At 45.2% G+C, this 14,555-nt stretch overlaps 1 protein-coding gene across 16 annotated transcripts in view; it reads left to right on the forward strand.

The window, feature by feature from the left end:
• PRKCQ (protein kinase C theta) overlaps positions 1 to 14,555 on the forward strand; it is a 153,941-nt gene that overhangs the window by 78,980 nt on the left and 60,406 nt on the right. For all 16 annotated transcript variants that reach the window (XM_021065025.1, XM_021065023.1, XM_021065015.1 and 13 more), the window contains 4 exons: positions 1,775 to 1,884; positions 2,641 to 2,758; positions 4,798 to 4,958; positions 9,938 to 10,111. In XM_021065025.1, coding sequence (XP_020920684.1) covers positions 1,775 to 1,884; positions 2,641 to 2,758; positions 4,798 to 4,958; positions 9,938 to 10,111 — 563 coding nt within the window. The remainder of the gene's footprint in view (positions 1 to 1,774; positions 1,885 to 2,640; positions 2,759 to 4,797; positions 4,959 to 9,937; positions 10,112 to 14,555) is intronic.

Raw genomic sequence — 14,555 nt, forward strand, 5'->3', positions numbered from 1 at the left:
CCTTCCCTCTCTGTCCTGCTGTAGCCCCGCAAGCCAAGGTGCCACCTCCTCATGCCCTTCTCCGCCTCTCCGCCTCCCACTCTCTCCCCTGGACCTCTCTGCCGCTCGGCCTCACTCACCCTCCTCCTCCTCCTCTAAACTCCCTTCCCACAGGGCCCCCCCTGTCCCCACCCTGTCTCCTTCCCCTCTCTGCTGAAATTCCCATGAAATTGGTCATCGGGAGGGACCGTTTGCACTCACAGAGATGGAGTTATCACCTTCTCGGTTAGTATCGGCCCTCTGATGGTATCAGAGTGGGCAGGGGGCTTCCTTCCTGGCATCAGAGAGGAGCCTGGATCCACTACGGTTTTAAAGAGCAGGGTGCCAAGTCCTGCAAGTGCCTCCCTCTGCCTTGAGATCAGGAGTAGGAAGAAGGAGCAAGGGCCGCCCTGGGTGAAATGAGCATCCGTGAGTCTGGAATGAGTTGAGCTAGCGATGCAGAATTCAGAGTGCAGATGCCTTATAAGCAGTATCTTTACTATATATTTCATTTCAGATGGATTTTTATGACCTTATATACTGGGACAAGCACTAGTTTATACTTATTTACATAGAAAATGCCGTTTTGCCTTGTTTTATCATGAGCTATCTGTGTATCTAGTTAAAACTAAAGGTGAAAACAGCTAAATTTCACCTAAGTGTTTCTATAAAGTTTTATTGTAATGAATAATGAAGATAAAAGTTGTATTTGGTGAGCACCTATTTTGAGGTCCATCACTGTGTAAGGTTTTGAATACAAATGGGCTGATAATAAGGTAAGAAGGTTACAATGGCGTGATTTTATAGCTTCTCCTGCCCAATCCCATTATAACAGTCCTTTATAGGATCAGGTAGGACTAGAGATCAGAGTTCCATCTGCTGGTGTTTGGATGTCTTTATTAGCTTTTTTTCTTCTTTTTCTGTCATAATGGTGATGTTTCTTAAGGGGAATTTGAGTTTCTTAAGGGGAATTTGAGTTTTCTAGGACTAACAACATGAAGCAATAATTGTCTTTACATAGACACACAGGCACACACACCCCCCCCCCCCCGCAACAGTAACAGTAAAAGAGGGTAGCCTTTGTCCTGCTGTTTTGAGAACTAAATGAATCAGGCTACTTCTCCAGAATTGTAGGTCTCCGAGCTGTTTCGTTCAAGGAACCCAGCTCTCCATGTGGTGAGAACGTGTCTCTGGACCCCTTTCCCTCCTCCCACCCCCATCCCTGCACAGATACCCAGACCATCCCATCATCTCAGTCTCAGCTCAGGCTGAGGCTGCATCCTGGGTTCCAGCCTAGAGGGGAAAAGGGGAAGCTTGGGCTCCAGTCTAGAGCGGGAGTGGGTGGCCTCTCACCCCAGCATTTCTTTACCAACTTATTTGCTGGGAACATCCCTGGAACGAGAGCCAGTGTCTGTTCTCTACTCTCAGCGCGGGCACATTCTAGATGCATCCTGGTGGCAGCCTTCACCCCCTCAACAGGGCTGTGGTTCTGCCTCGAGTTGGGAGTCATTTCCCAGCATCGTGCCGAGGAGCATCTGGTGTACGCACGTCTGTCTCCGGCGGGGAGGCGGGCGCACAGTGGCATCGTAAAAGCGCTGCCCTCATTTACCATCCTCCGGATCTCCCTCTGCTGGGAGGATGGCCGGGGAGGGCCGGTTGTTCCTTTGCCACACGTGCACTGTTTACAGATCGTGCACAAAGTTCGTGGACGTTGGTTCCCTCCCCCTTGATCCAGGTGTTGCCTTCTTCCTTTCAGCGTGTGGCATGAACGTACATCACAGATGCCAGACAAAGGTGGCCAACCTTTGTGGCATAAACCAGAAGCTAATGGCTGAAGCACTGGCAATGATCGAGAGCACGCAACAGGTAGGGAAGCTTTTAGGGGACAAGGTCTGGTACTTTCCGTTCAACAGGGACGATTCCATCTCATTGCTCCTTGATCTGGGGCAACTCCATGGGGCAACATGGCATCTATTTCCCAGCACCTGCCTTGACCCTGACTTTCACCTTCATGCTGGCACTGCCCACACACTTTGAGATATTCATTAACTTAGTGGGTTTGTATTGTGTGGATCTTTATAAGACCTTGAATCCTTCATGAAATGAGCAGGGGGAGAAACAGTTTCAGTAAAATTATTGCAGAGTCATTGCCAGCTTCATACCTATATGTGAGAGCTGTGACATAGCCTGGGGAAAAGCATTTATTTGCTCGAATCACCCACAGAATGCCCTCAGAACACTGAGTCTAAGGCAGCTTTTGCCTTGCTACTTACTAGCATGCCGCATGCTCACATCTGCGGCTACACCCTCGTTAAGACATAGCATTACCTGTGTGAGCTATTTCTCCATCCAGTGGCCTTCCATTCTTATTTGTGACGGGAGGATATAGAGAACATAGGAGAAACCAGTTAGACCCTAGAAAAGTATGAAGGCAGCAAATTCATTCTGCTGGTCCATAACTACGATAGACGTTCGCAGGACCCAGGATCCTGCGAGGAAAGGAGAGCTTGGGTTAGCCTGTGCTTTTAGGGAGCTGAAATGGCTCTCATGCCTACGGACAGCAAGCCGTGCTGGGTGGGTGGGTGGGCAAGTGGGTGGTCTCACTCATTCTTTGTAACCTAGGCTCGCTGCTTAAGAGATTCTGAACACATCTTCAGAGAAGGTCCGGTTGAAATTGGTCTTCCATCCTCCATCAAAGGTGAAGCCAGGCTGCCGTATGTCCCCGCATCAGGGAAAAGAGGTAGCTATCCCAATCCACGGAGGACTCACCATCCATCATTAATCTTCGTCCGCCTTACCCTGAGTTCCTGGATTCAGATTCTCCATCTGTGTGGACTGATCCATGATTCTTTTCTGTGTCGAGATTACAGACCTAGCCACCAAGAGGCTCTTACTCCTTAGACGTGAAACCCTAATGCGGCCCTCTGGGAAACCTTTGTAGGAGGGTGGGAGGTGGCGGGAGGTTGCGGTTGGGGGAGAAGAGGAATGGGGTCACTCAGAAGCAAATCCACATTGAGCTCCATGGTAGGAAGACCACAGACCATCTAATTCTGCACCTTTGAGACTTTTCCGGGAAGTTTAAGATTAGAAAGGGAGGGATAGCCCACTATCCTTAACATTTATGACATTTTGGACAGATATTTGGGATCCTTCATAAGAAGACATGACCCTGTGATTCTGGAGCCTGAATGGTTTTAGCACGTGTTAGAAACTGCTTATTTTCCTGGGACTTGGGGAGAACGTGAAAGATAAACCTAGAGACTAGAAAATAAAGGTCATTATTCCAACCTCAAGGAAGGATAATTACGTGAGGCTGATTCTCTAGGGACATCACAGCAGATACAAGGATCAGTTAGCACATTATCTGTCTTTTGTTTTTGTCTTTTTGCCTTTTTCTAGGGCCACTTCCCGCAGCATATGGAGGTTCCCAGGCTAGGGGTCTCATCGGAGCTGTAGCCACCGGCCGACGCCAGAGCCACAGCAACACGGGATCTGAGCCGTGTCTGCGACCTACACCACAGCTCACGGCAACGCCAGATCCTCAACCCACTGAGCGAGGCCAGGGGTCGAACCTGCAACCTCATGGCTCCAGGTTGGATTCAGCAACCACTGAGCCACAACGGGAACTCCACATTATCCATCTTGAGTTAGCCCAATGCGATATGTCCGACATATTTCAATTTGAAAAAAAGAATTATTACAAGGGAGTGGGAGGAAGATTCCAAAAGGTTTTCCGCACCTCCTCTGCCATGGGGTGAGAAAGACACTGGCTTTAAGATTTTGTTGAAGGGTTTGGGTTAGATTTGGGAAGGGTCTCTGGGCAGAAAATTAGACCCTAGACTGTGTCTCAGAGATGATCAGAGCAGGTAGCATCTTGACTCAAAGACTGGTGAATGATGCAATTCAGATTCCCCCACCACCTTTTTACAGCCACACTGCAGTGTCTGGAGGTTCGCAGGCTAGGGGTCAAATCAGAGCTGTAGCTGCCAGCCTATACCACAGCCACAGCAGTGGCAGATCAGAGCTGCATCTATAACCTACACTGCAGCCTGCAGCAATACCAGATACTTAACCCACTGACTGAGGCCAGGGATGGAACCCACCTCCTCATGGAGACGACATGGTTTCTTAATCCACTGGGCCACAGTGGGAATGACACCATTTGGATCTTTAGTGATCTGCCACCATTTCTTCTTCCCTCACGTGGTGGGCTGTGAGCCATGTAAGCAACTGAGAATCATTTCTCCTCAAATTGGGTTAAAAATCCCAATTTGTCCATGATTTGGCATTATCAAAAGTGCTCCTTCCAGAGTTCCCACTGTGGCAAAACGGGATTGGCGGCATCTCTGGAGCACTGGGACACAAAATTCGATACCCCACTGGCACCGTGGGTTAAGGATATGGCATTACCTGGGCCGTGCTTTAGGTCATAGCAGTGGCTCATATCTGGCCCCTGACCTGGGAACGTCCATATGCCATGGGGTGGCCAAAAAAAAAAAAAAAAAAAAAGTGCTTGTTCCTGTTGCGGGGATGGTCTTGGCTGATTGGGATGTTTCTGAACTTGACCTCTTCCCCAGTGTCTTGCAGAGACCCAGGCCACCCCGCAGATGCCAGGCTCACAGACAGGGGGTGCTGCTTTGCTCCGCAGGGACCCCTTTCCACATTATTGCCCCGCGGGGCTTCAGAGCAGGAAGAGCGCAAGAAGGCGTGTTGTCAGAGCAGCTAGGATGCCCCTCCGCTGTTCCTTACTTCCTTGTTGCCCCTGGCTTGTGTTTCCAGAGCCTCAGGGCATCTGCTGGGAGTCACCCCTGGATGAGAGGGAGAAAGCACGCCACCGTCCAGAACCCCCGCTGAACACAGAAAGGCCGTCTCCACAAGTGAAGTTAAAAATCGAGGATTTCATCCTGCACAAAATGTTGGGGAAAGGAAGTTTTGGCAAGGTATGGGAGAAGTCTGTGGGCCAACTTCTGGGGATTGAGCGGCAAAGCTTCTTGGCCAGTGGAACTGAACTGGTGGGAAACTATGCTTGGATGTGCAGAGCAAGCGCTCCTGGTCAGGAACTGTGATCTGATGGTATATTATATGATAGCACACTACATTAGAGCATGCTATTTTATATTTTATACTATATTATACTGTTATATATTTTATATTACATTTTAATTTATACTGTATCATATTTTGCTTTATATTATACTACATTGCATTTTATACTATATTTTACTATATTTTATATTATACTCCATTAAACTATATTATATCAGTATCTATTAGAGGGCAGAGAGGCATCTGAATAAACACAGGCCCAGCAAGCTGAGCTCTAGGGAAGAGCAGCTGAGCTCTTTGAGAATTGTTGTTCTCAGCCATGTCACTTTGAAAGTTTTCTTTTTTATTATTATTGTTTTTGCTTTTTAGGGCTGTACCCTCGGCATATGGAGGTTCCCAGGCTAGGGGTCAAATCAGAGCTGTAGCCGCTGGCCTACAGCACAGCCACAGCAACGTGGGATCCGAGCCACGTCTGTGACCTATACCACAGCTCATGGCAACGCCGGATACTTAACCCACTGAACAAGGCCAGGGACTGAACTCGAGTCCTCATGGATTCTAGTCGGGTTCATTAACCACTGAGCCAAGACGGGAACTCCTGTTATTTTTTATTTATTTATTTATTTATTTATTTTTTGTCTTTTGTCTTTTTTGTTGTTTGTTGTTGTTGTTATTGTTATTGTTGCTATTTCTTGGGCCGCTCCCGCGGCATATGGAGGTTCCCAGGCTAGGGGTCCAATCGGAGCTGTAGCCACCGGCCTACGCCAGAGCCACAGCAACGCGGGATCCGAGCCGCGTCTGCAACCTACACCACAGCTCACGGCAACGCCGGATCGTTAACCCACTGAGCAAGGGCAGGGACCGAACCCGCAACCTCATGGTTCCTAGTCATATTCGTTAACCACTGCGCCACGACGGGAACTCCTATTTTTTATTTTTTTGATTATTGTTGATTTACAGTGTTGTGCCAATTTCTGCTGTACAGCATCGTGACCCAGTCCTACGTACATATACATTCTTTTTCTCATGCTATCCTCCATCGTGGTCTATCCCAAGAGACTGGATACAGTTCCCAGTGCTGTGCAGCAGGACCTCATTGCTTATCCATTGCACCTGCCAGCCCAAAACTCCCCGTCCATCCTTCGCCCCCTCCCCCCTCCCCTTGGTGATCTACTTTGAAGGTGTTCATCCCACAAGCTTGTGAGCTTGAGCCTTTGGATACTAAAGACAGGGGCAAGCGCCTCACCCAGTTCCTGTTTCACTTGATATTTCTGTGTCACTGCTGGTGGCAGATGCTGCTGCTGTTGCTCCCTTCTCAAATCCAGAGTGTGGTTTTACTTTCTGTGTGATTCTTTTTTTCTCTGTATCAGTTTGTAACAGAGGACCACAGCGGGGGTGTGGGGTGGGCTTCAACCACAGGAACTCACTTCTCCCTGGTGTGGAGGCTGGAAGCCTGAGATCCAGGGGTGCGCAGGGCGGGTTTCTCCCGAGGCCTCTCTCCTGGCCGGGTCCCCGCGTCCTCCCAGGGCCCCTCCTCTGTGTGTGTCTGTGTCCCAGTCCCCGCTTCTTATAAGGACACCGGTCAGACTGAATTAGGGCCCGTCCTAATGACCTCATTTTAACACAGCGACCTCTGTAAAGGTCACATCCTGAGGTGCCGGGGGTCAGGACATCAGCATATGAATTATTGGGAAGGGACATGATCCAGCCCAGACCACGGCTGTAGCGAGCCTGCAGAAAGGTTCATGGCGAAAGACCCTCCTCTGAATTCTTGCTGCCACTCACTCAGGTTATGGGCTGCCTGTCAGCCACAGAGGGCAGGGGGACCAGGAGGAAGACGGCCTCTGAGAAATTATACTCTCAGTGACAAGAGAGTATTCTGAGCCAGTGACTGGAGAGAGGGAGGTTATGGAATATAGGCTTTTAGGTGATTTTGGATGTTAAGGTTAGAGCGTGTATTAATGGGATTCTCGGCTGTTTTATGTTCTTGGATCCAACTCCCAGGAAAATTCTAGCCAGAGATGACTGTTGCACGAATTTGTGCGGGCAAGGCCAGCTTAATGCACTGCACCTGCTCATCTGACTTTGGCAGCTGAACTTACCCCATTTATTTCGTAATAAACAAATGAAAATGCTGCTGGGCATTGCCGTAGCTAAACGACATTGCACTGCAATTGGGGTTGGATTTAAATACCAAGCATCGCCTTTGAAAAAACCATTCTGCCCTGCCAATGGTAACTGATCTCCATTAATTCGGTTAGTTCCTTGCCACAATAACATGAACCATGGCAGGCTCGTTTGGTGTTAATCTGAGTGAAATAGGCAGTTTTACAGCCAATCCTCATTAAAATTTAGCATCAATTAATGTGCAATTATAGCCTGTTACCAAAATTGAAAGCACATCACAGAGATGGAAATTGCCTTTTCAGCTTCTTCGTTTATGACTGGTTTTGGGGTGCTTTATTGAAAGAAGAATTACCAAAAGAGGACTTTAATTGTCAATGAAATGTTTTTCTTGGTTCCTGTGAGCATTTCTACATTCCAGCAAGGTTAAGAAGCCATTAAGCTAAACCTCTAGGCCTTAGTAGACAACCCCAGGGGCAGCCAAGGGTTTCAGGTACTCTCTGCTCTACGTCCAAAGCGGTAACCTGTCCTCCATCAGGACCCTGGGTCCCTCCACTCTGAGGCCACTGCACAGGGCAATCCAAGGAGAGGGGAAATACTCACCAAAGCGCAACGGGAGAGCCACGTTTCCTTGTCTCACAACCCTAAGAATACACCACAACTTCTTTCTTTTCACTCAGTATGGGAAGTATGGCTCCTCACCAAGATGGCAGCCTCTGTATCCTGGCTCTCCATCATCTGCAGGCCAAGGAGAATGAACTGCAGGCTTTCTGGGAATAGGCACATCATTCATGTGCCCCAGTTCTCATCTAAGCTCTGTCCCCTGTAGCAAGACAGCTCCCCCAAAGCTGTGTGTCCACCCTGTGTTGTTTTAAACATAGACACACACATTTTCACTATGGGTGTAGTATCACTAACTTCAACATTCCCTAAAAGTCACCAAAAGAACCAAATGACAGGTGTTCTCCTTTTTTGAGGTATAGCTGAGGGACAACATTTTATTAGTTTCAGGCGTAGACCATAATGATTCAGTAGTTTTATAGATCGCCCGCCATTTAAAGGTATTACAGAAGTAATATTTCCCTGTACTCTATCATAAATCCCAATTGTTTATTTTATACATAGGCGTTTGTCTCTCTTAATCCCCTACCTCTATCTTGCCCCTCCCCCCCTTCCTCTCCCCACTGGTAACCACTAGTGGGTTCTCTACAGCTGTGAGCCTGTTTCTGTTTTGTTATATACAGTCATTTGTTTTGTGAAGATTTCAATAACTGTCATTTAGAAAGCATTTTATAGTTCACTTTTCCACTTAGTTTTTGACTTCCACGGCAGTCCTGTCCCTTAGCAATGCAGTCATAGTAACCACTTTTGCGCATTTAGGGAACTGAAGCCCAGGGGGGTTAATTTGTTTGCCCACATTCCCGGAGCTCATGAGTGCCTGTGAAATGAGGCCTGAGCTGGAGTGTTCTATCTCCGAATGCCATATCCTCCCTACTGTCACTTCATCTGTGGGCTTCATTTGCAAAAGTGAAAGTCGGAGACCGTTTCCATTACATGCCATCTGGTGTCCTTTCTTCTAAGATTCGTGAAGCCGGCTGGAAAACGTCAGCTCTGGAGTCCGAATTTGCACTTGAGCATTCTGGATTTGAGAAAGTTGTTACCCTTGCAGACTCCTTGTTTTTTGCTTTGTTTGCTTTTCTTTTTATGGCCACACTTGTGGCATGTAGAAGTTCCCGGGCTAGATGTTGAATTGGAGCTGCAGCAAGCCTATCCCATGATCTGACCTCTGCTGCAGCTCATGGCCATGCCAGATCCTTAACCCACTAAGCAAGGCCAGGGATCAAACCCACATCCTCATGGATACTATGTCAGGCTCTTAACCTGCTGAGCCACAACAGGAACTCCATAGTTTTGGTGGGTTTTTTGGTTTGGGTTTTTTTTTTTTTTTTCTTTTAATGATCACCGTCTTGCAGAGTGTTCTGAGCTAAGAATTAAATAGATAATAAAATGAGCACCTGTAAAGTGCATAGCAGAATGTCTGACTCACAGTAGGTCTTGTAGGTAGTACAAGTATCTGTGCCGTCAGAAGAGAGGCTGTGCTCTCTATAAGCACATCAGGACAGCTCTGATCCTCACCTGTTCTTTTTTGCCTTGAAAAAATGGGTTAAAACTTGGAGTCAGGTTTGATGCTCATTTTCAGTGATATTTCAAGAGTGATCAAGTCTCCTCTCCAACACTTGCCGCTTCCTTCATACATATTTATGTCTGTAAATTTTTTTGTAAATGTACTAAGGTCCCTGGGCAGACTGGATACATGGTTTTTTTTATTCTTTTCATTTTTTAAAGTTTATCGACATATGGTTGAGTTACAAGGCTGTGACGATTTCTGTGATTCAGGTATACGTGTACACGCATCCATTCTCTCTCAGATTCTTTTCCCACACAGATTATCACGGAATAGTGGTGTTCAGAGTTCTCTGTGCTGTACAGCAGGTTCCCATTCAGGGTATGCTTTTATAAATAGAATTTCTCAGGAGTTGAGAATAACCCATTCGGTCACACTGTAGTTTTCTGAAGCCCTTTGAAAGTTAGAGAGGTTGAAACTGGTCCATAGCATATCCTGTTTATCTCCATAAAGAGAAGGGAGGGGGACTGAAGACTCATCCTCCTTCTCTCTCCGGACCTCGTGACTCTTCTTTAATGAATGCAAATCCAAATTCTAGAAGTTACCTCTGCCCCTTCCTTCTAGGTCTTCCTAGCGGAGTTCAAGAAAACCAATCAATTTTTTGCAATAAAAGCCTTAAAGAAAGACGTGGTTTTGATGGATGACGACGTGGAGTGCACCATGATAGAGAAGAGAGTCCTCTCCCTGGCCTGGGAGCATCCGTTCCTGACACACATGTTCTGTACATTCCAGACCAAGGTAAGGCCCCCCCAACTTTCCTCCACCTCGCAGCCAGTTACCCGCAGCCCTCGCCTGGGGATGGGGCATCCCAGGTGTGCTCTTTCGGCCTCTGAGTCCATTTCCCATCCGTCCAAACAAGTTTCTTCGCCTCTAAACACCGCTGAAGTGTAACTTAGACGTTTGTAATGTAGAGGGTTGGAAAAGGGCTTTCCTTCTGGATTTGTCTGATGGTTGTGTGTTCGAAAGTGCTCCACCTTCTATAACAAGGATGCTAAGCAGCCCGTGACTGGCTTCGCGTAGCAGTGCTTTGTGAGAGGGGAAAAGGGAGGCCTCTGTTTGTTCATCTCCCATACATGTATGCGAGGATAAACAGATCAAAACTTATGTGCGCTGTTATTTTCCTTCATGAGGCCAGATGGAGCGCTTCCTCTAGAGCGGGCTTTATCAGCGAGGCCCTGAGCAGCGGGGTAAAGGGTGAATTTTGTCCGACGTCTCCCTTCTGTTCTCACAGAATTCTCCTCATGATCTCCATTTTCCTTTCCAAAAAAACAGTCATTTTTCTGACTCAAAAGTTACTCAGGATCACTTTAGAAAATTTGGAAAGTGCTTCTATGCTCAGAGAAGAAAATCATGTGTAATTCCACCACTTGGGTGTATGTACCCTCTGTTAATAACTTAGGAGTTTATCCTAGATTTTCCCCCACTAGATTTTTAAAAATAAAAATTACCACCTGCCATAAACACCTAGTGCTCTGTAGCTCGCGCTGCGAACACTCTGCATTTCTTCACACCTGTGGATGTTGTTCTGCAGTGTGATTTAGCTCATTAGACTGTCTCCAAACGTTGTTTCTGGTTTAAATAACACTGAAACGAACGTCCTTCTAGATCAGTCGTCCTACGCAGACGCTGATTTTCTCTTTTCATTTTCCTGTTCTCCTTGACCCTACCCCCGTGTAGGTAATTTATTCTGGAATAATAAGCAGACCCATGAGTGGCATGTGATCAAAGCCCAAAGAACATGAAGAGTTTTTTCTCTTGCTCCATTTCAGGCCGTAATGATAATTTACTACCTTAGTTTAAGTATCAGAGGACCTCTTAGCTGCCTCCAACCATAATTTAGTGGAGAAACTCTGGGAATCGGCCAGAAAAGGTGGACTGTCACTTAGGGATGTCATCCCTCCTTCCTCGGCTCCCAGTAGGTTCTCTACAAGTGTTTAATGAAGGAATAAATGAATACATAGCCTTAGCTAAAATAAAGAGAAACAAGACCATGAAAAAGCACTCAGTGATCATATACTGTATTCAAAGCATAGTTAAGGATCCAGAAATAATACCATTCCTGACACAGGGAATTCCGTACTCGAATGAGGCACGAATGATGCTTCTAACAGTGGTGAGTACTGTCAGATTGCAGAATGCAGACGCTCAGCACCAGAGCTGAGAAAAATGAGGAATCAGAGTGTAAACAGGCAGAAGGGGTCTAGGGCAGCTGAGATGTGGGGGCCCCTGGAAGGCATGAAGGAAGAAGGGGATTGTGAAAAGCTGTTTAAGAGAAAGGAGGTTTCTCCTCTGCAGCAGGAAGGAGTTTGGAATTTCTGAGAATGAGCGCTAGAGAGATTTCCCGCTAGGAATTTCCCCTCACAGTCTCTGTTCTAGATTTGCTGTGCACCCCGGCGGCTCCGACAATCTCACGTTTCCTCCTAAAATATGGTGAGCTTTTATCAAAATGCTAACTATTCCTCAGACCAGGCTACCCGGGCATTATGCAATCAACCTTCACCTGGTTGATTTTTGTATATTCATTTGTTTTTGTATACTCATTTGTATGATTGTTTTCCTATCTTACATAGAAGGCTGTTAAGAATCTCACTTTCTAGAAAATAACTATATTCCATTCTCTGATGGTCAATGAGAGCCTCGGGTCGTGTTTGCTTCTTTCCTGTTACAGGAAGTGCTCTTCAGATTCCAAGGCTTTGTAGTGTTTTACCAAAACCAGAGAAGCAGATGCATGAGGAAAAGGGTCAGAATGAACACCTCACATGTAAAAAGACCATCACACTACTTAGACTTCAAGGATTTGAGTCCTTTTAGAAATAAGATGGAGGGGAGGGAGCCAGCGCTGATGTTGCATTTTCTGAAAGACCCTGAGTTGGTTTGAGATGTTGGATTTTCAGATTTTATTCATTTTGATTGAGGCGTAGTTGTCGTACTATGTTACATGTCACAGGTGTGCAATATAGCGATTCACAGTTTTAAAGGTTATACTCCATTTATAGTTATTATAAAACATTGGCTAGATTCCCCGTGTTGTGCAATATATCCTTGTATCTTATTTTACACCTAATAGTCCTGATTTCTTATTCAAACCTTCAATGTCAAACAGAATAACCACATGCCACAGGCGAGTACAAAAAGCAATTTATGTGAATGATGATTTGCTCTGGGTAGCTTTGTAATCAACTGGGAAAGCACCTTCTGGATTATTTTTTCTGCTTGCTTATTTTTTAGAATCTGGCTTAATGTGTATAACAAGAATTCAAAGCAGCCTGTGACTTGCTTAACAAAGCAAAGATTGCTTTGGCTATTTGGGGTCATTTGTGGTCTCATGGAAATTTTAAGATCGTTTGTTCTAGTTTTGTGAAAACTGTCATGGGTATTGTGGTAGGTATGGCACTCGATCTGTGGGTTGTTTTCATATGAACATTTTAACGATATTTTTCTAATCCATGAACACAGGATTTCCACTTTTTTGTGTTACCTTCAATTTCTTAATGTCTTTTAGTTTTCAGAATATAGGTCTTTCATCTCTTTAAATGTATTCCTAGGCATTTTATTCTTTTTTGACACAATTGTAAATGGGATTGCTTTCTTGCTTCCTCTTTCTGATAGTTCATTATTAATATATAGAGATGCATCACTTTGCTGTACAGCCTACATTGATGGAACAAGAGAAAGAAATGCAGCGCATTTGTGCATATCCGTTTGTCCTCCTTCAGCTTTACGGAATTTATTAACTCCAGCAGTTTTCTTCATGGTACCCTTGGGGTTTCCTATGGATAATGCCGTGTCATCTTCCTTTCCAGTTTGGATGGCTTCCTTTTTCTCGTCTGGTTGCTATCTAGCACTTCCAATACGATGCTGAATTTAAGTGGTGAGAGTGAGCATCTTTTTCTTGTTCCTGATCTTAGAAAAAGAGCTTTCAGCTTTTCACCATGGAATTTGTTGTTAGCTCTGGGTTGGTCTTAGATGGCCTTTATCATGCTGAGGCATATTCCCTCTATACCTAATTTGATGAGAGTTTTGATCACGAATGATGTTGAATTTTGTCAAGTGCTTTTTCTGTATCTATTGAGATGATTTGATTTTAGCCCTTCATTTTGTTAATATAAGGTATCGTGTTGATTAATTTGCAGAGATGGAAGGAACCATCCTTCCATCTCTGGGATAAATCCCACTTGATCATGGTATATGATTCTTTTAATATTTTGTTCAATTTTGTTTGCTTATATTTTGTTGAGATTTTTACATCTATATTCATCTGCAATATCGGCCTGTAATTTTTGTGTCGTGTCTTTGTCTATTTTGGTATCATAATGCTGGCCTTACAGAATGAGTTCAGAGTTATTCCTTCCTCTTCAGATTTTGGAAGAGTTTGAGAAGGATAGGTGTTAACTCTTTTTTTATATGCATTTGGCAGAATTCCTCTGTAAAGCAGTCTGGTTCTAGACTTTTGTTTATTGAGGTCTTTTTGTTGTTGTTTATTGAGTTTTTTTAATTACTGATTGTGTCGTCACTGATTATCTGTCTGTTCATGTTTTATATCTTTCTATATCCCTTCACTACTCTTGTAGTTGATTTTACTACTTTTGTCTTTTAGCCTTCACACTAGCTTTTTAAGTGCTATTCCACAGCCTTTCCTATATATTTGTCTTTAGCAGTGAGATTTTTTTTTTCTTTTATGTATTTTCATATTTCTGGTTATGGCCTTTTCATGTCCCAAAAATGTTAAAGGGTCTTCGTAAAGGCCAGTTTAGTGGTAATGAACTATGTTAGTTCTTTCTTGTCTGGGAAACTCTTGATCTCTCCTGTAAGCTTGCCAGTTAGAGTATTCTTGGTTTAAAGGATTGTTGGGGGGGGGTTGTTTTTTGTGTTTTTTTCCCTTTCAGAACTTTAAATATCATGCCACTGCCTCTGGCCTGCAAAGTTGTTGGTGAAAATTCACCTGATAGTCTTAGAAGGGTTCCCTTGTATGTGGCTAATTGCTTTCCTCTTGCTGCTTTTACTGTTCTTTAATTTTTGCCATTTTTAATTACAGTGTGTATTGCTGTGGGTCACTTTGCAGTCATTTTGTCTGGGACTCTCTGTGCTCCCTGGACCTGGATGTCTGCTTCCTTCCCCAAGCCAGGGCTTTTTCATCCCTTCTCCCTTCTTCTCCTGGGATCCCTATGAGGCAAATGTTAGT

The sequence above is a fragment of the Sus scrofa genome, chromosome 10 (genome assembly GCF_000003025.6).
Source record: "Sus scrofa isolate TJ Tabasco breed Duroc chromosome 10, Sscrofa11.1, whole genome shotgun sequence".
Lineage (NCBI taxonomy): Eukaryota > Metazoa > Chordata > Mammalia > Artiodactyla > Suidae > Sus > Sus scrofa.